Source organism: Rutilus rutilus, assembly GCF_951802725.1.
Source record: "Rutilus rutilus genome assembly, chromosome: 16".
NCBI classification, from domain to species: Eukaryota; Metazoa; Chordata; class Actinopteri; order Cypriniformes; family Leuciscidae; genus Rutilus; species Rutilus rutilus.
Window position 1 is genome coordinate 26,202,315 of NC_140224.1, and position 26,283 is coordinate 26,228,597.

Consider the following 26,283-nt stretch of genomic DNA (forward strand, 5'->3'; position numbering starts at 1 on the left):
ACACACTGTTATATTGTTTTTATTCAGTTCAAGAAAGTGAGGGTATCAACACCTACAAATAAACATCATCTGCTTATTAAGGTCCCTACTTGAGAAAGAAACATTGATCATGTGAACAAAAATAAATAATTTATATTTAAGATATATGCATCTGATTACAAGGAGTCTCAATTGTCAGTTTAAGTTCTAATGAAGCCATTAATACATAAAGGTTTGCAACTCCTACTCTTAAATAATCAGTAAGCACTGATCTATAGGCTTAAAAGGAAACCATCTAACAAATAACTCTAATCCAAGTAGGGTGGTGATATGAAATGGCACATTGAAATTCAATCTGGCATTAAAGACAGACATAGAAGCCTTGATGCCAGAAGCATCAAGCTAAATGTATTTTCTTACATTGCGTCTAGTAAAGTTGCAAGACCTGAGCATTTAAAAAAAAAAAAGACTGTTGCAAAAAACGTTTAGTCTGTGAATTCCTGCCCTAATTGAGCCCGACCGATCATGGATTTTTGGGTTTATTCATTTTTTTGTGCTCCAATATGTTGTGAAGAATATACTTCCACTTCATAAAACATTTAGTATAAAAGTATGCGCTAAGAAAACTGAAATATTTCTGTTGTTCTTTCAAATACACTGCTGTGAATGCTTTTAAAGAGGTATTTCTGAAGTGTTTACAACCATTATCTAAAATACCTACGTACTCAACCAATCTAGCATTTATCACACATTTAATACCATGCATAATGTGTACCACATTTAACAGTAATAAAGACAAGAAATATGCTTAAGGTATAAATGGTTATTTTTAAATAAATAAATATCTTTGAGATTTTCTACAGGACAGGCCTTAGGGTAGGTTGCTGTTTGACAGCTTTACCAGTGTCATCCATTGTGAAACTGCAGGAACATCATGTGTACAGTGGTCTTAATGAGAAGATGAAGTGATAACAGCAAATTTACTATGAGCAGTGCGATAACCTGAAAAAAACGGAAGCACTTAATACAAACATAATGAGAAGGATAGCACATATCCTTTTACCCCCATAATACCCTTCTTTAAAAAAAACAAAACACGTATTCTGTTCCCCCTCCGATTACGCCAACTAATCGGTCGGACTCTTGAAGGCAGCACTGGGTAAGAGTTTGGACAGAAATACTCATCCAAGCTCTCAGTCTGAGATCTATCATAGTACCATACAATTTGTGCACTGTGTGGGAACACAAAACAAATGAAATAAAATAAAAAATCTAAAATGGTCTCTGACAGGCACTGTCACTTATTCTAAAATGTCTACAGTATTACTGTCCCTACCAGAGGTAGTATCTTATCAATGCCAGCTTTAAGTGTCCTTTGAAGAACTATATTTAAAAACACAACAGTAAAGGAGGCAAGCCTCGCCGAGATTAGCATCTGTGTGCAACACCATCTGGACAAGCACAGCAAAAAACCTGATGTTGTACGATTATTGGCAATAGGCCTTGGGTGGAGAGAGTCTTCCTCTTGTAATAGAATATTGTTTTGAAATTTTCCCTTGGGGTGACAAGACTGAAGTGAGGCCTCAGAGGAAAGGGTCCACGCCCAGTCCGATTAATGCATTATCATCCATATTGAAGGAGGACTCGTAGGTCTGTTGGGTATTCTGATGCATCTTCTGATGGTGCCGGAGGTTAGACTTGCTAGAGAAACGTTTGTCGCATAGGAGGCAAGAGAAGGGCTTCTCTTTGGTGTGGATGCGCCTGTGGCAGATAAGCTGGGTGGAGACCCGGAAGGCTTTGCCACACTCCAGGCACTGATAGCGTTTGGGTTCTGTGTGAATGCGCCGGTGATTCTTCAGTGCCATGAGATTGGTGAACTCCTTCTGACAGACCGAGCAGAAGAAAGAGCCGGTCTTGTGGCTGTTCTTGTGGTTGAGCAGTGAACCAGCGTGGCGATAAGTGCGCCCACAGTGCTCACACACATGACTCTTCTCCTCCCTACCGTATTCCTCACTACTTTCCTGCTGGTCTTGCGGCTCAGGGAAGCCATGTACTCGGCTGAAAGCTGAATCGATCTTAGGAAGGCTCTGAATTCCTATCTGCTGGTCCAGTGTAGAGTCCCAGTCTAAATCCTGCTGCATCTGCATACCTTGCTCATGGTGCGACTGCCCTTGTAAGCTGCCATGGAGCTCCTGGTGCTGCTGAAAACTAGCCAGGTTTGGGAAGTTCTGTTGACATATGTTGCAGTAATAGGGGAGTCCCTTACTATGCACCTCCATGTGGCTCTGCATGTGTGAAAACTCACAGAAGGTTTTCCCGCAATCTGGGCAGCAGTGGCGAGCCATCTGAGAGTGGCTCTTTAAATCCAGTGGATCTGTGAATGTTTTGAGGCAGAGAGTGCAGTGCAGGAGGTCAGCAGAATGAGTCTTCTTGTGGTTGAGAAGGGAGCCGGCGTGTCTATAAGAGCGTCCGCATTGATCACATCTGTAACAAAGGACAATACTGGCATAAGATACAATGAAATTATGAAGGATTGAAAAGGATAGGTGTTTAGATACCATTTAAGAAACAATCTGACTCACGTATAGCATTTGTCCACACCATCTTGATTTACAGTAGAGTTCGGATTTCCGTTTCGGTAACAGCGATGTCTCTTTAGCCCAGACTTTCCCTGGAACCTTTTACCACACGTTTGGCAGCTGTAATGAGTTGCTCCCCGTGCATGGATTTTTTGATGGTTGTACAGGATACTGGAGAGACGGAAAGCTTTACCACAAGTAGGACAGACATACTTTTTCTTCTGCGTGTGAATGCGTGTGTGGTTTCGTAAAGCCATGGGATTGGAAAAGGGCTTGGCACAGAAGGAGCAGGTAAAATTGCCTGTTTTGTGAGTGTTCTTATGGTTCAACAAGCTACCGGCGTGACGGTAACTTCGACTGCAAATGTTACACTTGAATGGTCGTTCCTCTTTTCCTAGGGCCGTACGGTCTACATTTCCTGGGGGGACAGAATCAGAGACAGTCTCTTTGCAACAGGTGTGTCCTTCAAGTAGTTCGTTATCTGGAAATACAAGACGGCAATTCTTGCATTTTAAATCCTTTTCTTGTTTGTGGCCCCTGACCTTTCTTCTTGCTGCTGCATTTCTTTTAGTGGTCGAACAAGTGTGGTTGAGTAACTGTTTGTTTCCTCTGAAGGCCTTTCCACATTCTTGGCAGCGGTATCTTTTGACAGCAAAGTGTATTCGTAAATGGTTCTTCATTGCTAGCTGGTTGGAGTAAGTGTTGTTGCACAAAGCACAGTAATATTCACCTGTCTTGTGCGAGTTTTTGTGGTTGACCAAGCTTCCCGCATGCCGATAGCTTCGCCCACATTGATCACAGACAAAAGGACGAGGGTCCTTGGGATCTCCTATCTGGCCCTTCTTTTCTTGGCTAGACTTATCACTGTTAGAGGTCTGCCGTTGCTTATGGCGTCTGCTCATTCTCTTTCTGCCGAAATTAAGTGCCTGCATTCCACTCCCTGAGGCATTTCCACTCATCTGCATGAGTGTCTGAATTTGTTTGTTGAGCTCTTCAATCTTAGCCTTGTTTTCTTGATGTACCCTCTGGTGGTTCAATAGTTGTTTATAGATTTTGAATGCTTTCCCACATTCTGTGCAACTATGCCTGGTAGAGAAAGAGAACAAAAAAAAAAAAAAAATCAGATAAACAAGAACCAGATAAAACTTGGCTAAAAAACAATACAGATGAAGTATGATACTTTTTGCAAAGCAATCAAATTCTGAAATTTTAAATACTTACTTCTTAACATCGAAGTGTGTCCTCTGGTGATTCTTGAGAGCCAACAAATTATAAAAACGCTTTTGGCAAACAAAGCAGCGAAACACTCCAGTTTTGTGAGACTTCTTATGATTGAGCAAAGATCCAGCGTGTCTGTATGAACGACCACACTGGTCACACTTGTACTGTCGTTCTCCATCATGTGGACTCTCCTGTAAAAGTTCTTGTTGAAATGTATTTCTAAGAAGCGGTTTCTCCGCGCATTTCTCCCCCACTTGTCCATCTCGTTGTCCTGTGCACTTGTGGTTATTGAGGTGATAAAGATCGCTGCAGCTTATGCCACATTTCCCACAAATAATACCTTCCATTTCCACTTTTGGTTTGAGCTCATTCTGGTGGTCTGTTACAAATTGATCTGGCGTATTACCTTCTATATTGCTATGCAAGAGCTGGTGGGCTTGTAGGTCTTTTTTCTTTGTAAAGCTCTCTCCACAAGTGCTGCAGATAATCAGACTGCATTCACTCTGCTGATTTTCACTCTGTTCATCTCTCTTGACCTCTAGAGAAGACACAGATGACGGGCCAGATGCTGAAGGTGCAGCATGGGTTTGAGTGTGACCTCGGAGATGGCTTCGTAGTGCACGCATGTTACTATAGTGATTCCCACAAACTGAGCACTGATACATCTCTCCATCATCCTCTTCACACTCAGCTTGATCTTCACTGTCACTCATTTGTCCATGAATGTTGTCATGAAAGGTCTGCTGTCTAAAATAGGCCTCAGCTGCACTGCCATTGTGTTCCTCAAAACCAATATCCTCACCCGACTCTCCTAAGAAATGTTGATGCTTTGTGTTTTGAAAGTCCATGTGACCGGATGAGTCGTTCGTCATGGTCTGATACTGCTGAATCAGGAGGGGACATGTGTGTGACTTGATTCCTGCAATATCAGTAAATGTCTTACCACAGTCTGCACACATGTGCCTCTCCATGAGGTGTTCGTCCTGAGGTAGGTGCTCATCTGGGAAGGAATTGTCAAACTGCTCATGAAATTCAGTAGCATTTGTCTCGTCCACATACTCCTCGTCTGATTTATGCTGCACAGAGTCTACCAAGTCATGAGGAAGGCCTAATATTCCACTTACATCTCCCTCATGTGATGAAAAGCAGCCCTGTTGGTTCTCATGTGTTAAGGGTTCTGAGGAAAGCCAGTCACCCTCAGAACTAGCAGGCAAAGATGTGGGTCTTCCCTTATGAATCCGAAGGTGGCTTCGCAGAGCCGCCAAATGTGGGTAGCTCTTGCGGCAGATGGAACACTGAAAGATCCCGGTCTGATGGGATCGTTTGTGATTTATAAGACTGCCTGCATGCCTGTAACTTTTGCCACAAATGTTGCACCTGAAGCGGCGACCAGAACCGTCATCATCTTCTACTTTGATGTTATCAGGACATGGTTTTGAATGATCAGGGTTGAGGTCCTCTGATGGTAGGGCCATAGGCTGTCCCTGAGCATGTACGGTCAATGAATTGTCATCCAAAGAGTTAGGTAGATACATTTCCCCATTTTCCATTGGCCCATCTGATTGGTCATAATCAACAACTTTATTGAGTAACTGAGGCAATGGTGGAGTGTCACTAGCGGGGGGATAAGGATTAGAATCTGGGGAATGAGTAACACTTTCATTGTACGAGAAATTGTGCTCCTCTGACAAATTGGTAGGGAGCTCAAATGACACAGAAGAGGAGTTGTGCAACAGAATATGATTTTGAAACTCATCATCATTAGCAAAAGTAACCTGACAAAGGTGACAAAAATGTATATTAACATCACCATTCTGTGGCATAACTTGCGGGGCAAGTTCTTGCTTGCAGTCTGTGAGGGCAGCTTTAGAGTTCTGTCCACTGAGACGACCTCGGGTTTTACTATGGATTCGCTGGTGACTATTAAGGGCAGCAAGATTGTTGAACTGTTTAAAACAGATTGGACACTCAAATATTCCCATTAGGTGAGTTTTCTTATGATTTATGAGGCTGCCATGATGTCTGTATGTCTTGTCACATGAGTCACATTTAAACGGCCTGTCTCCAGCATCATCTTCAGCTGCTGTGTCACTTTCTGGGGTTGAGTTTGAAATGTGTTCGGACTCTGCATCATTACAAAGGCTGCTCATTGGAGCAATATTCAGCTTCATGTCTGGCTGCAAATCTGGCATAATGTCAAAATCCACATCATCTAGATGCAGCAACTCGTCATCTTTATAACCACTTTCAATATGACTTTTTGCAACATTGTTCGTCATGACATGAGACTCTTTATTGCGATGGACCTTTTGATGGGTGACCAGCTGAGTTGCCAGACGAAAAGCCTTTCCACATTCTGTGCAAGAATATTTCTTTCTAGATGTGTGGATGCGCAGGTGGCTTTTGAGAGCCAATGCATTGGAGAGCTTCCTGGAGCATATATGACACTGAAAAGAGCCAACCTTGTGTGTTTTTCTGTGGTTAGCCAAGCTACCAGCATGCCTGTAGCCTCGTCCACATTCCTCACATTTGAACTTGCGTTCCTCTTCTGCCTGATGAAAAGTGTCTATATGCTCCAAACGACTGGGCATGCCTGGCTCTTGCATAGCCATAACGTTATAGTATAATGATAAGAAATGTCAATAAGAGCCAGCTTGAATGAGTGTGAGGGACACACCTGTCCTAACTATTATCAAAATGGCTTGTTCGGTGAGGCCTGAACGTGAAGGCAAAAAACTAGCTGAGAATACATTCTGTTCCATTCCATAGAAAAAATGTCATTGGGAGGAGGTTGCAAGTGCAGGCAGTGGATGAAATCTGTAACAGAAAAACCCATACATTATTTACCATTAAGTTCACACAAGGCAGTAGTGAAAAAAAAAAAAAAAAAATCAATCATGATAAAAAGCAAACATTAGCACTGCTTTCTCTAGTGTGACAAAAGCTCAGAGTTGACAACCAATGAGTCATTATATAAAACAAGTAGGCTAATTAAACAAAATTAAGTATTTTAACATTACTGTACAATAAAACATTGCACTGATTCATAGGGAAAATTCATGCAAACATATAAAAAAAAAAAGATATCATTATTTAAAAACAGTCTCAGTTGACATTCACTTTAATTGTATGGACTAAAAATGCAATTAAAGTAAATGTTGACTGAAGCGGTCATTCTGCCTGACATCTTTCGTTTTTCTTTATGCTGTTAGGAGAAAATCTTTTCTACAGGTTTGGAACGTCATGAGAGTGAGTAAATAGGACCCTATGATTTAAATGACGCAAAAAAATAAAATAAAAAAAACAGATGAAATTGTGAAATCCATTCATTAAATATACAGTAGTCAACATTTGAAGTGGATCAAAAAAGTTAATCAAAGCTGTCCTAAGACAGGACCAGGTAGTTCAAAATGAATGTATAACTTTGATGGAATGTTTTGATCCACATCAAATGTTGACTACTGTATTTTACTGTGCAATGTCAAGCACCTTGGCAAATTGAAATGATTATCAACTGAATTAATAAAACAAAAGTAGGCCTGTAGAATTAATTAAAAGTCAAACCATGTTGTGACTATGACTAGTCAGGGCTCATAAACTTCGGTTCTGGAGGGCCACAGTCCACAGAGTTGAGGACCAACCCCTAACAAACTCACCTTCCTGTAACTTTCTAGTAATCCTGAAGGCCTTGATTAGCTTGATGTGCTTAATTAGGGTTAGAGCTAAACTCTGAAGGACAATGACCCTCCAGGGCAAGAGTAGAAGAGTCCTTGGCTTGAGCCCTAGTGTTTGTGATTAAACCACAAAGAGACAGCTGTTTAAATATAAAGCGTGAGTGATATGTGCAACTTCATCTACACATACTCAAAAGAAATTAGGACAGGATTTGATTTCCAGTTGTTGATAATACATTTGTATTACATAATGAAAACACCAAATAACCAAGAATTGAATTTTTGAAAAAAAGATTTCATAGGCCTCCATTATTGGTAAAACTTTTAATGAGTTATTAATTTGTTAAAGTTTTAAATGGAAACCTATTAAACCACAGAATTTGGGACAAAATAAAATGCATTTCAAAGGGCTCTTTGTAAATAATGACTTTTCATGTCAGGGTGAATAGCTCCTTTATTAAACAAATATGGTTTAATTTATAAGTGTCCATTAAGCATAAAACACAGGCAAAAACTGTACATTTTTTTAAAAGCAACAATTAAACCAACTTGAGGTGTTCTATAAAATCAAAGTACATGGAGGGGTTTCTATATCCATAAAGACCATTTACCATCCATCATGAATCTTTAACGTTAAGTTAGTTGGTCTGAGTTCTAGTTTTTAATCTAATATTAGGTCTAATTTTAAAATTATAACATCATTCCACAAAAATAACGCGGTATATCTGTCGGGATCCGACAGCATGAAGGATCAACTGACTGACGGGCTCCAGCAGTTAGATGACAGGCTGCCTCACACAATGGAGCTCTATTGACACACTAAACACTTCTCCAGTACATTAGCTTAACAGCTAGCTACGCAAGCACAATCTCGACAGTGTATTAATCGATCGTTGTAATAGTCCTCTAGTAGTTGTCTAATTTAATATATGAGACAAAACGCTGAGATGAGCGGAATAAAATATATTTTTGGGAGAGGCAGTAGCATCCCATTCCACTGCGAGCTTGTTAGCAATAGGCGGCTAGAAACTGCGGCTAAATCTAGCCAACTGATACAGCAAAAAATAACGTTAGGAGTATACATACTGAATGTTGAGGTCTCCCTATGTGGTGTTGGTGCATGTAATGTTGGCACTCCGTCCACTTTATTTTAGTTTCAGGACGGGCGTGTTCGTCCCCCCTTTTCTAACAATTGTCTTTTCCCCATCCCACTCTCGACTCACTTCCTGCTTTTGTTGCTAGGGAACAGGAAATGTGCATCAGTGAAAAAAGTCCGTACGTTTTCCTCTCAAGAGCGGTTTTGTTTTAACATACGTTTTTAAATAGTTAAACGTTGCTTATTATATTATTTATACCATATCTGCCACTTCTAAAATTTGTTCAACCATTAACATGAGCCTTGTTTGTTCATTCTTTAATGCTGCCATTAATTTTGATGACAGCTTGCATTTTTAAAAATGTAAAATTCGACTGTATTTGGCAACTGTTACAATAAAGTAATAGCAATTATTTTTTTAACAAGCATAACCAGTTACACGTTATTATAACCACACACATTTTTTTAGTCCCATTCACATTTTTGTTATGTAACTTTATGCACAAAACAAATGAACATCCACATTGAAGTGAGCCTGCATAATTTCCCCTCCCACAGTTTTTTTTTTTTTTCACTCCACCCCATTCTTTCCCTCTTACCATGCACTGTAGTCAGCAGAAACTCTTCAGCAAGAATACCAAAAGAGCAGAGTGATGAATGCGAGTTAATGTTGTAGGTATTCCCCAGGTGGAGAGTGAGGAAGTCATGAATGCTAACATCTACGCGTTCGCAGGATAATTTCGTCGTGGTCCTAAAGCCGCCGACCTTCTCCTGAGATTAAACGATTTGCAATTCATTGTCAAAAATACAACCGTCTCTCCTGCTAGCACAAAAGGTACGTAACGTAAGCCATTTATTTATTTATTTTAAATACTGACGAGATATAAACGGACACGTATTGTTAAAAATGCAGCGATTATGATGAAGTGACAGAAGCATCCGACTGCGAATTGCTTCGCATCTTCAGCGGTCCTAAAGCCAGCCATTTTGTGTTATAGTGCAGGCTGAAATAGTAGTTGTATGGGTTAAAGGCATGGTTATACGCTCTTTGAATTGCATTTGCATTGCTTCAATTTGGTTATGGTTGTTATGTTAAATTTTGGTTTACATCGAAATGTAATTCAGTTTTGAACATTAGCAGTCCAGATGGCAACTTCCTTTGAGAACGAGCGTCTTTCCTATTTGTCCCTGAGGTCCTAATGCCGGCCATTTTGTGCTGCCTTCCCAATCCTTTATAAAATATTTACCGTGGTAATAGTTTCTGTCAGAAGGCTATATACTAGTTTTACAATAAATATGTTAACTTGCCATTCGCCACCATTGTCATAAAACATTAAAGAAAAATCACAGGGGATAATGTATTTTTAAAACAAAATTAGCAGTATGTGTAGTGACCATGGAATTTGGAAAGAATTGATTACCATGGTAAAATTATGTAATAGATTACTTACCTGCAACTACAAATCACTTTTTTTTCGGTCAATTGTCAAGTGCAATGGTCAAGTTTAAGAGTAAAAAGAGTAGGATATTATTGTTAATTTTAATTAATTTATTTTTGAAAATTCTTTGTTATTGTTTATAGAAGTATTGTTCATTAAAAGAAAATAATTTTTACGACAAAGAATATAAGTTACAATAAATAAAATCAACTGTCAAATGCAAAATTTAACTCTAAACTCTAAATTAAAATATAAATTCAAGGCAATCATTTGTGTGTTTTGTTGTTCTCCCCAGCATTGTCAGGATGGCTTCACCGCAACCAGGTAGCCCACCAACTGCAGAGCAGTATACACCACCTCCTTCTGAGACCGAGCCCAACAAAGAACAAGACAATATATCAGAACAGCCTACAAGAAGAAGAGGCAAAGGGAGACTGCCAAAAACTCTGCACACTTTTAAATGCTCGACCTGTCAGGAGGTCTTTGACAGCCCTTCAGCTCTACAGAGCCACAAGCTGTCAGTACATGGTAAAGACAAACAGCAGCAGTACACCTGTGGTAAGTGCACTAAGACGTTCTCCAGCCGAGCACAGCTTTCCAAGCATCAGCGCTCCCACTCTGTTCAGCGTCCGTTCCAGTGCCCACAGTGCCATAAGGCTTATAAGACTCACTCAGAGTTGCGCAACCACAGCCGTTCACACACAGGGGAGAAACCATTTGTTTGTTTTGACTGTGGCAAGGCATTTATGCAGGCCATTTGCCTGCGTATCCACATGACGCAACACAGTGGCGAGAGGCCCCACTCCTGCCCTCATTGCTCTAAGAGTTATCCCACATTATCGAAACTCAAAGTGCATCAACGATCACACACCGGGGAGAAGCCTTACTTTTGTTCCGAGTGTGGGAAGAGTTTTGCCGACCCTTCAGTGTACCGCAAGCATCGGCGTAATCACCAAGGCCACCGGCCGTATATTTGCGGCGAGTGTGGTAAATCGTACACCGAGCTGAAGGACTTGAAGAACCATCAGCGCTCGCACACGGGCGAGAAGCCTTACCTGTGCTCTGACTGCGGCAAAGCCTTCTCCCGGTCGTCCTCTTTGGCGTGCCACTTGCGAATCCACTCCAAGAGCAAGCCATACCAGTGTGAGCAGTGCGGCAAAGGTTTTACTCAGCTGTCTTCGTACCAGTCCCACCTTCGTACCCACTCTGGCGAAAAACCCTTCTTGTGTCCACAGTGCGGCAAGATGTTCTCAGATCCCTCTAGTTTCCGCCGACACCAACGGGCGCATCAAGGATTCAAGCCGTACCCTTGTGATAAGTGCACTAAGAAGTTTCGGCAGCCGGCGGACCTTGCTGTGCATCAGCGTGTGCACTCCGGTCAGCGGCCCTACAAATGCCAACGTTGCGATAAAGCTTTCGTCGCTTCTTGGGACCTGCGGCGTCACATGCTAGTGCACTCCGGGCTGCGGCCTTTCTCTTGCACTGAGTGTGGCAAGTCGTTTACGGAGCGCTCCAGTCTGAACAAACACAGAAGGGTGCATTCAGGGGAGCGTCCTTACAAATGCGAGCTGTGCTTCAAGTCATTTGTTGTGTCATCAAGTTTGCGCAAGCATGAGAGGACACACTTATCCGAGAGGCCGTTACAGGTCCAGGCCACTCCTGAATCAGCTCAAATGTTTCCCACCACCCTTCCTCAGTTCTCCTGCTCTCACTGCGATATGATATTCGGGACGTGGGAGGAAGTACAGGCCCACACCAGCCTTCACACTATCTCTCCACCGTCTGATTCTACAGTTTCGGCTTTACCTAACGGCCCTTACGTTTGTGTGACCTGCCAGGAAGAGTTTGCTCAGGTGGCTGACTTGCAGGCACACGAGAAACTGCACCCCAAGCCACGACCCCACATTTGTGACCAGTGCAGTAAGGGTTTTCTGAACAAAGCCGGGCTTCGCAAACACCAGCGCATCCACTCAACCAGTCGGCCACATTGTTGCGCTGTTTGCGGAAAGGCTTTTCTTTTTGCCGCCTACCTACGCAAACACTTCCGTACCCACCGTGACACAGACTCGTCATCTTCCCTGCCTCAGACGGACATAGCGCCCAGCCAACCCCTGCCATCCCCACCGAGTGCTGCGTCACCGTCGGAATCTGAGCCCACCGCTATTTCCCTGACTGTTCCAGTGACTGTGCCGGTGTCTGCATTTCAGACAATGCCAGACCATGTATATATGGACAAGGAAGAGGGGCTCTAAACTTATTGCTGACTGTGTCGGCTGCTTTGAACATCTGGTACTGCTGTTCTATAATAACACAAAAGAGAATCTCGCAAAAAGCCTAAACACCAATAAAATTTCATTTTTAAGTATGATTAAATGCATCAGTGCATTAATAGTTGAAAAAAAGATGCCTTTAATTTGCCTTGATATTGTAGGAAAATGTATTTATCTTTAGATTTGTGCCAAGATTGCTGAAAGGATTTATTTTTTATTTTTAAGGTATGTCTTAGGTATGTTTAAGGTATGAACTGAATCAAAGTGTCAGTTCATGTTGCTCTTCAGTATCATAATCACAGATTTAATCTGATGTCATGTTTATACACTTGAAATCAGTGTAATATTTGAATGCTGATTTTAATCACAAGACCAATTACTTTAAATCAATAAATGTTTCTCCATAAACTGACCATTAAAGTTTATATATTATTTTATTTTTCTTAAACAGTTTGAACAGCTTGTATTGTTAGCACGTGGTGGTAAATATGACAGTGATTCTTCTTGGACATGCTATAATGCTGTTATGGTATACAGTAAAACAACAATATCGCCTCTTGTTCTTTATCTGTACCCCCAATGTCCTTTAAGCTAAATTATAGGCTACTTCATGGATTTTTGGCAGTTTGGTGTATTTTGATATTTATGATAGGCCTATTTAACATTTACAATACCCACTCACAGGTTTGGACACACTTGACTAAAGTTTTGATTCCTATTATTTAAAAAAAATGTAATCTAGTTTTGCTGACAAATATAAGTAGGCTAGTACCTAGATATGCTTTCTACACAAAATTGTATTTATTGTAATTACTTTTTATGATTAATTAAATGGATGAGTAGGCACGGACAATGAAAGAAAGCAGCCAACAAGTTCCATATTTTAAATGACTTTAATTGTACCGTTTATATAAATTGTGGGGAAAAAAGTAATTAAATTAGTATTATAAACAAAATAGTATGCGTGTCAAAAAATGTAACCAGTGGTGAAAGCCCTTGTATTCAAAATTTAGCATTTAAAGTGTGTTAAAATTATAGTTCTAGACAAAAAGTTGCATTTCAGATCTTCGGCCCTAACCCTAAGTGAGGAAACAAGTTAACTGTGGATAAATGTGTGAGAAACCGTTTTTGATGACGCATACAGTTTAGAAGGCTATATATTCTGCGAAGCTCAAAATGACAACAACTTCAACATTGGACAAACTCCCTCTAAAAAAAAAGGTACGTTTGGTTTATGTTCTTTTAAAAAATTCCACACTGCTGTTTTGAAATCATGTTTATGTTGTATCACACAATGTACCAAATAGAGTATTTGTAATATGACTGTAATTGAAAGTTTTCCTATTTTGTGTGCAGATACATTCTTATTTGCATTAAGAAGAATCATCCACCCTAGAGAGCAATGGCAGCGATAGTTACCGGGCTCATCCCAATCCTCCGCACTGCGGTGGATTCCACCACCTCCTATAAAGGTCGGACCATGTGGTTCGGCTTGCTCTGCATCCGCCTGGTGACCGTCTTTCTGGCTCAGTTACCATGGAGAAACCTAAATGAGGATTTCCACTGTAACAGCTCCTCTGTGTTCTGCATTAAAGCTTGTTTTAATATACACTTTGACAGTTCTATAGTGATGGCATGGCATTTCCTCTTCGTCCTTCTTGTGCTCTCAGTCCTTCTCATGGAGCTTTTTTCTTCCCATCTTCGATATTCATTCCAGAAGAAGAAAGACAGAGAAATGGCACCTCAAAGCGAGCAGGGAGGTGTCGAAGGTGATCCCACCATGACTGTTGGTGGTAGGATGGTGATAGACCTCCACAAGAGCAAAAGCAGTGTGGTGGTGTACCTGTTGACCGTGATGGTGCGGATTGCAGTGGAGGTTTTCTTCGTATATGTCTTACTCTTCTGGGTTCTGCCTAAATTGGATCAGCAGTCATATGTTTGTGATGCAAAACATTTTCAGGGATGTTCAGTACAGCAGTGTGTGGTCCGAGGAGCAGCAGAAAAGAAAATGTCTGTCCATGGACTGCTGTTTATATCTGTCCTGGTTATTATTACAAGCAGTGTGTTTTGTCTCTACTCAATAGGCCACTATCTCTGTAATGGTTAAAAAATGGTTCTTGGTGAACTGATGGTTTCTGAAATGCTTTATTATGGCTTACTGTGTCCGATACTGTAATCAATATGATTGTATTTTTAGTCCCACTTTATATTAGGCGTCTTTAGCTACTATGTACTAACATTCAAATTAATAATTTGATACAATGCACTTATTGTGTACATACATGATTTTACATTGTACATATTTAAAAAATACCTTCATGTAATTACAGCTGTAATTACACTGTTGATACTTCTCTTCGCCCTTAACCCACCCTTAAACCACGTAACCTGTCCTTAACCTTACCCGTATCCCACCCCAGTAGCAGCGCAATACAATATGAACAGAGTAAATTGTACTTATTTTTTTTAATGGAACTTCATGCGTATTTGAAGAAATAAGTAAGATCAACTTAATTTTTTAATTTACGCATGAAGTTTAATTACGTAATAATTTTAAGGCAATGGTTTTTCTCACTTTTTTTAAGTTAAGGCAACTGATCACTCTAATATAAGTGTGACCGTATTTTTATTTAATGTGATTGAATTTGTAATTTTGCAATAACTTTAGAATAAATCACATTAAAAAAAAAAGAGTTGAGTTGTTTTCAAGTACAGATATCTAAACATTCTTAAATCAAGATCACATTTGGAGAAGCAAAATGACTTGATAAGAAGTATTGCTTTCTGAAAAAATTATCAAAATTATGAGTAAAAAAAAAAAAAATATATATATATATATATATATCCCAGTGGGGTCAGAAAATAATCTTGTTTTCCGTTTGAATTCATTTTATTTTTCTGACCCCACTGACTGATAATTGTTTTAACTTGTTTTAAGTAAAAAAACAACAACAAAAAACAGGACTTTATAGTTATTTTGCTTAAGTAAAGGCATCTTGATTTAAGAATGTTTAGATATTTCACTGAAAAACAGAAAGGAAAAAAATTGAGTAAGAAAAATATTTTTTGCAGTGCTAGGACAAAAAAAAAGTGTTAAGAAATTGCTTTTTGGTTTTGCATGTGTTTCTGTGTCTGCAGTTTTGTGTTTGGGCTGAGAAGTCATTTTTTATGCATCATGTGTGAATGCTGAATGAGCTGTTTTGTTCAACTTGTTCTTTTCAAATCTCTGACAATACACGTTAAATGTTTCATAAAACACAAAGAGTCTTTTTTTTTCGCTGGTCAGAATTTATTTCTTTATAATATATCTAATGACATATATATATACTATATATTATATTAAAGACCATTAATATCTATGCTAGCTGTAGGTTTTAAGTAGCATAAGATAATCACAGACCAAATTGTAAAATATATATGCTGATAGAGCAGATCAGTTGCAGAGGTCTGTTGTGCAGCAGCTTATCTTCACCTGAGGAGGCACATCTGCAACACACTCCTTAGCTTTGGCACATCTGCGCACCTCACCGTCTACAAAAAGAAATACACACAATAGCTTTCACAAAAGGCTTGGGTTGAAAATAATACAGTAGACTTCATCAGTTTATCATTAAGAGCCCCCTGTATCTCAGGTTTAAACATGAACTGTAATCTGCAGTACTTATGGCACTATCCTAAGTTTTAGCAGCTGAGAAAATGAATATGGTCAACTCACAGGCTGGAGCGTGCATTTTGATCTTAATGCAGGAATCGAGACCACTGGTGCATTCTCTCTCCTCTATCTCAGCACAGTCGGGATTCGTTTCGTCGATCTTTTTGCAGTAGTTGCACCTCAGTGCCTGTGCAACTAATAGGATCACAATTTTGAAATGTAGCTTTGTTATCATTGTGATGGGAAAAATGTTAAGAAAAGCTTCTGTTGTGTGCTGAATTCAACTATTTAGTGACCTTTTAATGGTCTTAACCATTTTAATCACAAATCACTGGTCAGGAAATGAGCAAGAATTGTACAAATACTGTAAAGTAACTTAGAATAGCCTTCCCTAACTTGCAGACAGCTTTTTACTGGAAGAAGAGTCAGTGTTGTTCCACTCACTGTTAATGGCTTCAAACAGTTCATTTGTTGAAAAATGTCTCCCAGTTCCAAATCGTGACTCTGACCAGGACAAAAAAAATGAGCCTGATTGACTTGTTCTAAAGCTCCCGGTTGTCTTTGCAGTGTGGGCAGGAGCATTGTCTTAAAATAACATCTGATCTTCATTCCTCCTTATGAAACAACTTTTTTATTTATAGGAAGCAAGCCATCATGCAATATTCTCGTGTATGCCAAAGCATTAAATGCCTTTTCACAGTTAAGTAGCTCACCAATACCAGCAGCTTAAAAGGCTCCGCACACAATAACACCTCTCCCTCCATGCTTCACTTGGGTCGAAAAGCATTTATTATTATATTTCTCACCAGATTTTCAAAGACACCGTTCTGGAGCATCACCATTCAACTCGTGTTTCATTGTGATTTATCACTCCACACTAAATTCCCATTCTGCTAAAAACTTGATGTTTTGAGACTGCAATGGGTTTTTAAGTAATGCATTTGCTTAAATTTAGCTTATTTCCTGACCAAAATTGATTAAGAGCTTAGTTTTAGCCACTTTATGGAAATCATATAAATATACGCGCGCGTGTGTGTGTGTGTGTGTGTGTGTGTGTGTGTGTGTGTGTGTGTGTGTGAATGTAAGAATGTCTATATGTAAATGATGTTCTATCTAAATTACATACATTTAAAATATGTACATACTTTTACATATATATTTTAAATATTACCTTGTTACCTAATATTATAAAAAGCACAACCAGTTTGAGAAATCCGGAGAACAATGATCTGAAAACAGTCAAAATGCACTTACCACAGAGGGCACTTAAAATCATGATCAGAACCAATGTGTGGGATCCCATCTTTCTTTCTTTATTAAACTGGCATAAATGAATGATAATGAGTTATTAAATACGAAAACATAAATAAATGTAAAATCAATATGCATTAAGACTAAAATTACCGTAATATCTGATAAAATATCTTTCTTACCTTCTTAGTCTGTATAGTGTTGCTTAAGAACTAATCAAGGAGATGAATACAGCACGTATATATATATATGTGACACCTGATAAGTGTCCTCCTCCCTGCCCTAACAATAACTTGCTATGGGGTATAACATGTCCTATGTACCATTTAGATCCTCGGTTTAGATAAACACATAAATGCAGTCGTTATGACAATAAATGAAAATCAACTGTATAATATAATATAATAGAATGTTTTATTTATTTTAGCAACAGCAGTTTTTATTACAATTATTACAGTGTATTTGGATATTTAATTTACTTAAATTTAAATATAGGCTTTTTAAAAGATTTTTTTTTTAAATGTATTATTATGTAGCCTAATACTGGTTGTCATCTTACATAAAAAACAGCATATAATTAAGAACGATTTGAGTTTTAATATTTTAGATATGAAAGACGTGATTATGAGAACAGTATCTCACACATTGCCACAGTATTGAGGTCATTTGCTTTGTGTGCACAACAATAGTGAAATATAACACTGTCACACCCTAATGTTCCATGTCCTTTCTTACCCAATGGCTAAACTGAACAAATGAGAAAATTCATAGTCACATGCACAAATTCTGAGAATCAAATGGAAGTTTACATCATTTAAAAATGATAAGAACAGGTTCCAATTAATTTGACCTTTCATAAACAATTAAAAATAAAATTGTAACACATCAACAAATCAACAATTGACTGTCTTACAGGATTAAAAAAAATATCTGTATAAAACAATCAAATACCGTACAGAAAAATAATAATCTCATTTAAAAAGACATCAACAAAACATCAAATTTATGAATGAGAGAAAATGAACACTTGACGTTTTCCCCCTCACTGATCCTGGTCATCTTAGTTGAAAACTATGCTGTAATCCACAGAACCCTGTTTATACAGACACATCGAAAGGATCATACCACATATCTGCAAAAAAGAAAGAAAGATATTTTTCATAAATGAACCATCCATGGTTCAACCATTCAGTTGACCATTAATCATTTAGGCCTGATATCTAACTATGGCAATGCCCTCAATTAACGATTTCGGTCAAACATTGCAGATTCAAATGCTCGGAGTCTGGGATCAAGGATGCATGAATCTTAAAACCATACACTAGGCTACTATTATAACAACACAAACAACATATACCTTGCCAGTATTCCACAGTGAAATCTCTGTGAGGGAAGATACAATTAAAAGTAACCACTGAGATCTTTGTACAATCATATTCTGTTACACTGAGCTCACATAAACAAAGTCAATCCTGTTAATTAGTTGCTATGTCATTTCCACACCAAGTAGTATCATGCATTAACTATAACAAAACCTATTACACAGCACTCTAGAATGCTCGATTCTGATCAATCGCAGCATTCAGTGGCAAGAAATTTCTTAATATACGCCATCGTCCATAGCAGCTCAGTCCGCTCATCTGGGTAACTCATATTAAGGTGCGATCACAGTCATGTCAACAGGAATCCATTTTCATGCAGGGCAAAAGTTTTCCTGAGAAGTTCTGTTGTTCATATGAATGCGCCGCATTGAATGCAATTCGGTGTGAGCTGTGCTTCATACATTGAGAATACACAATGGATCTTTTTTACCCATGAAATTCCACTAATTTGATCACTCTCTCTGTTTATTTCAAACAAATGCAACTAACGCAATCTTGAGACGTAACAGTTAGGAACTTCATTTTAAAATAACTGTATAATTCATTGCAGTGTTCGTCTTACTGCTAGGCCAACTGAGTTCCACTTACTTTTTTCCCTTAATGAAAGATTTAAGATAATATACAGGTATAAAATAATTTTTAATGTCCATGCATTTTATATTTGCGAGGAGCTGTGTAATAAGTGTTATGTTTACTCAGTATTTCGTTATTGCAAAATAAACCCATTAAGGCTGGAATACACTGTTGTATTCAGAACGACTTGAAAGTCTGGTAATCTGGCTTCATATGATGCTCGTCATTTAGTGTATGAAGTCCAGTTTTTCTCTGTAACCATTTACAAAGTTGGCATGTGTATGATGCCTATTGTTTTAAAATTGGTGTAGTGTATTCCAGCCTTTATGGGTGATACAAGTGACGACTGTACATTATTCCTCCATGCAAAAATGAAGCACTCAACCACACCACACTAGTCACAAACAGAGACCTGGACAGCTGAACATGGCTGCCATGTGACTTTCTAGGGCAGCAACGGTGTGTGCGATTAAGACAACAGTAAGATACGAGGCAAATCCACTGTAGACACTATGAGACAAATGGCCAGAGGTGGTAATTAAAACATTCAGCAATTACACCATCAGTTCCTCCCATTACACTTAATTTATTCTCATTAACGCTAAGTTTGGACAGTGAAAGCTTTTGGGTTTAATGTGTTTGGTGACAGCTTGTTTACCTCCACCAGAGAAATGGCCAAAATAACCACCAAAATCAAGAGGAGATTTTCTTTCAGCCAATTTGTAATATGGTCTTCGCAACCCTTTGAGAGAGAGAAAAGAGGTACAACTCAATTCATTTTGTTGGAACACAATTTATAAAATGATTACAGGGCAGAACTGAAACCGTACCTGCTCATAAATGCTGCATGATGTGTGATTTGAAATGGAAACATCTGAGAGACATTTGTGACATTTTGAAGCTTGGGTTGCATATGTCGCATTGACAGTGGCATTGCCTGCGTAGAAGCAGGAGCAAGGTATAGAATTTTCCCAGTCTCTTTTCCCATTCCAACCACAGCATTTTTTCTGCAAAGATAATAATGGAGGTGATATTTTTTTTCAAACTTCCCAATGTAATTGTCAAAGTTTGCTTTCAAGTTCTACTGATATCTTGGCATATACCAGGCATGTAGCACGCTTTATGCACTGCACATGGCATGTATTATGCTGCTAATTTTAACTAGAGCTTTACTTTAGAAGTATTGCATCTTCATGAAATCTACTTTTGTAGTCAAACACCTTCTCTTAAAATGTTTAAAGCTGAATGTAATGTCCTATTATCCAAAACTGGGCCGAAACTGTCCGGATCCCTGCATATATACACTGGGAAAAAATATTTTTGCTGCTTGTTCAATTAATTAAAATGAGCTAAAGCAAAACCATTGCTTGATTTTATTCTGTTTAGCCCACTTACATATGTAAAATCAATTTGTGTTGGGAATACATGCATAATCTTTGTCGCATTAAAGGGTTAGTTTACCCAAAAATGAAAATGTTGTCATTAATTACTCACCCTCATGTCGTTCCAAACCCGTAAGACATATTCGCAACACAAATGAAGATCTCTTTAATGAAATCTGAAAGCTTTCTGTCCCTCCGAGCAGTAGGCTACTACCATTTTCAAGCCCCATAAATGTAAAGTAAGTCATGATTCCAGTCATTTAACCTAAATTTTATGAAGGGACGCGAGTGCTTTATTTGCGCAAAAAAACATAATTCAACACTTTATTTACAAAATATTCATCTCAAACGCGCATTCAACAGCGTCAACACAACACGCGTGCGCGAGAGCGCCACGACGCATGCGTACCGTGTTGACGCGCAAACAAAGCACTGACATGGCTTCATAAAATGTAAGTTAAACCATAGACTGTTAAAAAAAATAGGGTTAAACCACTGGAGTCACATGGATTACTTGAATGTTCCTTTGTTGTGAGGCTTAAAAGTTGTAGTTTACTTTGATAATACTTTACTACATTTCTGGGCCTTGAGAGAGGTAGTTGCGTAGGCTGTCAATGGAGGGACAGAAATCTCTTAGATTTCATTAAAATGATCTAAATTTGTGTTAAACGAAAGTCTTTCGGGTTTGGAACGACATGAGGGTGAGTAATTAATGACAGAATTAAAAATGTTGGGTGAACTAACCCTTTAACTGAAACTGCATGGGTTGATTTTTAGTTCCCAGCATGCTTTGCATAGGACTGGATTGGTAGAGTGTTGAAATTAAGTGTTATTTTATGCAGTTTTGAGTAAGGCAAAGCTTTGTTCATGTTTAATGTTCCTGTTATGTTGGACATTTAAAAGAGTTTCTGAAGTTGGAAGGTTTTGGTTACCATTGTGCTGAAGAGTAAAGCTTGTGAATAGGCCTAAAATGTCTAGTGTTTGTTGTTACATTTAGTGCACACAGCTGTGATAATGTCAGTTAAGTGACAAACTATAACTGCCTAAAATTAAGATAAAATTAGAAAAAAAGAGTACTTATTCAGTTTGTTACTTGTATATTACTTAAATCCATGTGTGAAATATACTTGAAAAATCTGATTGCAAAAACAAAATTTGGATCAATTTTACATCTTGTTTTCTCATATATAGTTTTCTTTTTGTTGTGTACTGTGCTGTTTCTCTCACCTCCTTTTGAATGTACTGTAGAGTCTCTTCAAAACCCTGGAGACTGGAGTCACTCTTTCCGAATGACTTTATTAGTTTAAGAGTATGCTCCTCTAGTGAACTGACCAACTGATTAAGGGGGACAAGTTAAGATGTTTTGGTTATGATTTTATCTTAAGTATTAGCTTCAGACATATAACATTTCAAAACCAGAAATCAATCAAACTGATTAAAAACTTGACACCAAAGAGGATTATTTATAAGTAATGTGCTAGATCTGTATGAAAAGCCCAATGCCAAACTGGGTGGGACTGCAGATCTGCATGCTTGAGTTACCTCAGTCTTCTGGGTGTAGAAAAGAACCCCACCCATTATCTGAGCCGCAAGAAGAACTGTGAGCAGGATGAAATACTGTAGATACATAAAAGTTATTTTAATACTGTTACAGCTCAGTGGAGCAGATCAACTTACTGCTGCATTACAAACACCAGTATCAGGAACATGCACAATTCTCAAGAGGTTGGTGACTAGTACTAGACTCTTAACATTTTAGGAGTTGTCCTACCAAGCGTATGTTAAGTGGCGCAAATCTCAAATCAGTCACATCAATGGCATTTGAATCCCATCAAGTTTTGTTTTTCTGAAAACTCACAATTGCCAGCAGGCATTTGACAGTCTTCAGAGAACCCAGACATCCTATGAAGCCTAGTGCCATGGTCACAGAGCCACTGATGATCAGCAAGTAGGAGAAGAGAGAGGTAGAAATGTAGGGAGGAGGGGGAACTGTAGAAAAACATGGAACAAATGCTTTAATAGTTTGCAATATTGTCTGTGATTTCCATACACAAATAAATATAAAACTTACTGAAATAGCTGGTGTCTGAAAATTGTACCCATAGTCCCAAAGATAAGAGGAGGGATCCTAAGAGCTAAATGAGAAAACCACAGTCCAACAGCAATCTGACATGTACATTGTATATAATGTAAAAGTTTTGCCTTGTTAATCCAAAAAGGGAACATATAATACACAGTAGGCTATATGACTGCAAGGAAAGTGCAGTTACATTTTTATATTCATTTCATTTCGGGTCTTAGGGGTAATATGCAACTTACAAAGAATATCAAGTTGAAGAGAAAGAGGAAGTATTTGGTGAGACTGAGACAGCACTCAGATGCCATATCTGTAAGCACAAAATCAGAAATAAATGAATATTGAAATCATCTACTGAGAACCATTGAAAACAATAGAGGCAGGATGAGATGCAGAACATATGCACTATGTTCCACTTTTATTGTTCACAGAACTAAGAATCAAGTTGGTTTCACACAGTTCAGTCCTTTTTTCTTTAAGAACATCGTATTTTCGTATTTGTTTATATGGATTTGCTGCTATAAAAAAAAGAAGCACAAAAACAGGGTACAGGAAGTGTCTTGTACTCTCGTATTTCCTTGCCTTTGGTAACGAAACCAAAGATATCGTTTTACACAGGCATGCATTAACTATTCAAGCACTAGCTAACACATGGGACAAAAGTGCTTTGTCTGCTGTTATGAACATTTGAGAATATATCCTTCGGGGGTTAGGTAAATTCAGGTTTTTTAGGACTACATCATGTTATACGGTTCAAACAGCCAGTGATATATTTGTATTTATAATGTTTAAACCACAGAAAAAATGATTGTTTTTAAGAAAATAGTATCTCAGATAAACATCGTTTACATAATCACCATCTAATTGGAATTTATCAAAACATTTGAACGATTTGACTGATGTCTTATAATGCTTTAGAATAAATGGTTTCACCAAAGAAATAAAGATGTAAAACTTACCTTAAACAAACTGGGCAAAGTCAGTAAGATTACACGGTGGGTAAATAAAACGTGGCAGCCTCACATGTGAAGATCATGTGAAAAATTAATTTTGCATATGTAAAAGGTTTAATTCTGATTCGCTGTATTGCTTGAGAGCTCATGCCTGTAAGCAAAGCATGACTGACTTCTTCAGTAGAAAGCAGGTGTATACAGAACACCCACCATAAATAAAATATCAGCCCCAGTCACTACAATATCCCCACTTACTTCTCTGAATTAGCAGCATTTCATTTAAAATATGTAAATTATTTGTCATGCTGTGACATTTTGTGATGTTTTCATGTTTTACACAGTCTGCAGTATTTAGAAAATATAATTGAGTTGACATTTTGAAAAAAGCAACACTAAATTAAGTTTAATTTGTTTTCATCTAACTATTCCCACATGCATTGTGATTTCAGTTGCTGCCTAAGATTTACAGATATCGATTTCTGAAAGAAATGACCTCAGAGCATACCTGCTCTTAACAGTAGACGAGTGCATGAACATAAAACACGGGGCAGAGATCGAGGTTAATTCATCTGAGGTCACTGTAATGCCTCCCACAGGAGACTGAAATGTCAGCTCTCATTCCCTGTTTCAACAAGCTTCCTCATCGGCCTATTCCCCCTCCCAAATACAGCTTTAGCACAATTAGTGGTAGATAATTAGGTGGAATGTTTTAGGGCTTCCCTGTTAATGGACAGAACGGGACAGAAGGTGCTGTAATTATATCGAGGGCAAAGTGCTGTTATTAAATGGAGGAAAGCATCATGGATTGAAATGGATTTCAATATTACCTCATCATACACAAGACAGATAGATAGATAGGTAGATTGCACCATTCCTTCTCTCTCCCTCCTGTACTGTATAACCTTGCTGACAGTCTGATTAATTCCGTCTCATCATTCTCTGTCCTTCCTCCCTCTCCCGTCTCTGTAAACAGCACCAGTAATTATGAGAAATGAACAAATGAACATCGTACTAATAGAGTTTCATTATGGTAATATGCTGTATGCTGCTGGGTGTATAAAAGACAGACTGTCCCTCATTCAGACACACACCTGCAGAAACCCTGTTATTTGAAGGTTATACAGGCTGTCTCATTTCCCACCACTGGAATTCTGTTTTTTATTTATTAATATTAAACAGCAACTGTTCTCTTAGAAGGTAAGGATTATTTGTGTTGTGCGTGTTCGTGCTTTAACCACTGTGCTGTTTTCAGGATTGTGTCTTAAATGTTCCTCATAGAAAGGTCAAGTAAAATGTTGTAATGTTATTTAAACATTTATAAAACATCACCTGGGTAAAAAGTAAGCTCAGTCAGTCTTGCTATTACACAACTAACACTATCTGCATACAACAGCAATAACTTTTTCCCAAATAACATGTTTTTGTTTTACAATGCTTGGATGTACATGTTACATGCACTGTTTTTTATACAGATGCAGACGAATTGTGCTCTACTCTGTATCTCACTCTGTGTATTTACTGCACATCTCTCAAGGATCCATGGCATGACCCTCACGGTACATCTTCTATTACCTCCTCTCTAGCTGAACTAGATGATTGTGTGTTCATCGTCTCTTTTATGGGTCTCTGTTAATCCCACAGAATCCAGAGAAAAAAGGCTGGACTCTACACAGTGCTGGGTACCTACTAGGACCTTGTAAGTGCATTGCATTCAAACGATTTGACAGAGCTTTGTTCAAATGTGCATTTAATCTTGCTATCATTTTGTGGTTCTCCTCTTGCAGATGCTCACAGAAGTCTTAATGTAAGACACAGAGCTATGGACAAAAAAGACATGTGGAACGAGGATTCAAGCGTGCCAACATCTTCATACAGTCAGTCCTTAAAGCATTTATTATTTTTATTATTAATAGACAACCTTAAAGTGACTAGTGATATTAAGGAATAATCTGAAATATTATTACATTCCTATTTATTTTCCATCCTGTCCCATTCTTAAATGTTATTCTTCTTTGTAAAATAATATTTTTTCTAAAGTAGTCCAATTTTTTCCTATTCCATAGATGATTCTTATCTTCACTCACTGCTGGGTCATCTTGCATATCTGCGATTAAAAGGTGAATTACATAATAGTTTAATTGATTTAACTGAAAGAAATCTGATTCTAGGCAAGTAAAGTACTATTTTTCTCTTTCAGAAATGGGAATGACTGAAGATTTTAGTGGCTCTTTAATTAGTGGCCATATGAAGCAATAACAGATATCCCTGTTTAACTGTTTTTCAACAGTTGCCCTCTAATAATGTTTTGCGTTTCATCCTTTTTATTATTTATTATGTATTAACAACTAGTTAAAATTGGTAAAATGCATAGGATTAATAGGCTAACCCATGAATCTGATTTGGCTCATCTCACCACTTTAAACAGAACCATTGTTGGTGCATAATTTCCTGCTTCAGAGTTCAAATAAAGCAATTCATGACATATGTTTTTAAAAGCTCTTTATGTTTATTTCATATAAATTGAGGTAGCTAATCTGGGAGCAGCAATTCACTGTAAAAAAAACAAAACAAAGCTGCTGCCTTAATTTTTTAAGTACAATCACCTTGGATGTTTAAGTAATTTCAACTTAAATGGCATTAAACTGACTTAAAAATGAGTTGAATATTGAATAACTTATATAAAAAAAAGTAGAAAATTGCTTAACCTATTTTAATGAGTTAATGTAAGCAATGAGCAATGTAATAACATGTCATA

The 26,283-nt window shown here is 38.2% G+C and overlaps 5 protein-coding genes across 6 annotated transcripts; 3 read left to right on the forward strand and 2 right to left on the reverse strand.

Annotated features, from left to right (window-relative positions):
* Window positions 1–3: 3 nt before the first annotated feature.
* On the reverse strand, window positions 4–9,273 carry znf646 (zinc finger protein 646). Of its 2 annotated transcripts, none has more exons than XM_084434546.1 (4): window positions 9,149–9,273; window positions 3,780–6,596; window positions 2,562–3,644; window positions 4–2,463 (listed from the first exon to the last, which is right to left on the reverse strand). In XM_084434546.1, exons 2-4 carry the CDS (start codon window positions 6,389–6,391, stop codon window positions 1,563–1,565), a joined length of 4,596 nt encoding a protein of 1,531 aa, XP_084290672.1. In that variant the 5' UTR covers window positions 6,392–6,596; window positions 9,149–9,273; the 3' UTR covers window positions 4–1,562. The 2 variants fall into 2 exon arrangements, with proteins under 2 accessions (XP_084290672.1, XP_084290671.1); XM_084434545.1 differs by lacking the exon at window positions 9,149–9,273 and adding an exon at window positions 8,540–8,677.
* znf668 (zinc finger protein 668) lies at window positions 9,246–12,866 on the forward strand. Its single transcript, XM_084434547.1, has 2 exons — window positions 9,246–9,384; window positions 10,284–12,866. Exon 2 carries the CDS (start codon window positions 10,294–10,296, stop codon window positions 12,238–12,240), a length of 1,947 nt encoding a protein of 648 aa, XP_084290673.1. The 5' UTR covers window positions 9,246–9,384; window positions 10,284–10,293; the 3' UTR covers window positions 12,241–12,866.
* A 553-nt stretch (window positions 12,867–13,419) lies between these two features.
* Window positions 13,420–15,062, forward strand: gjz1 (gap junction protein zeta 1). Its single transcript, XM_084434549.1, has 2 exons — window positions 13,420–13,479; window positions 13,615–15,062. The coding sequence occupies exon 2, from the start codon at window positions 13,661–13,663 to the stop codon at window positions 14,363–14,365; it is 705 nt and encodes a 234-aa protein (XP_084290675.1). The 5' UTR covers window positions 13,420–13,479; window positions 13,615–13,660; the 3' UTR covers window positions 14,366–15,062.
* A 2,491-nt stretch (window positions 15,063–17,553) lies between these two features.
* cd37 (CD37 molecule) lies at window positions 17,554–23,649 on the reverse strand. Its single transcript, XM_084434548.1, has 9 exons — window positions 23,535–23,649; window positions 22,818–22,885; window positions 22,570–22,633; window positions 22,357–22,487; window positions 22,041–22,115; window positions 21,726–21,833; window positions 19,947–20,123; window positions 19,775–19,858; window positions 17,554–18,293 (listed from the first exon to the last, which is right to left on the reverse strand). Exons 2-9 carry the CDS (start codon window positions 22,881–22,883, stop codon window positions 18,222–18,224), a joined length of 777 nt encoding a protein of 258 aa, XP_084290674.1. The 5' UTR covers window positions 22,884–22,885; window positions 23,535–23,649; the 3' UTR covers window positions 17,554–18,221.
* Window positions 23,650–24,624: 975 nt separating this feature from the next.
* gall (galanin-like) lies at window positions 24,625–25,796 on the forward strand. Its single transcript, XM_084433784.1, has 6 exons — window positions 24,625–24,725; window positions 25,001–25,084; window positions 25,170–25,224; window positions 25,313–25,402; window positions 25,592–25,645; window positions 25,726–25,796. Exons 2-6 carry the CDS (start codon window positions 25,001–25,003, stop codon window positions 25,782–25,784), a joined length of 342 nt encoding a protein of 113 aa, XP_084289910.1. The 5' UTR covers window positions 24,625–24,725; the 3' UTR covers window positions 25,785–25,796.
* The last annotated feature ends 487 nt before the right edge of the window (window positions 25,797–26,283 follow it).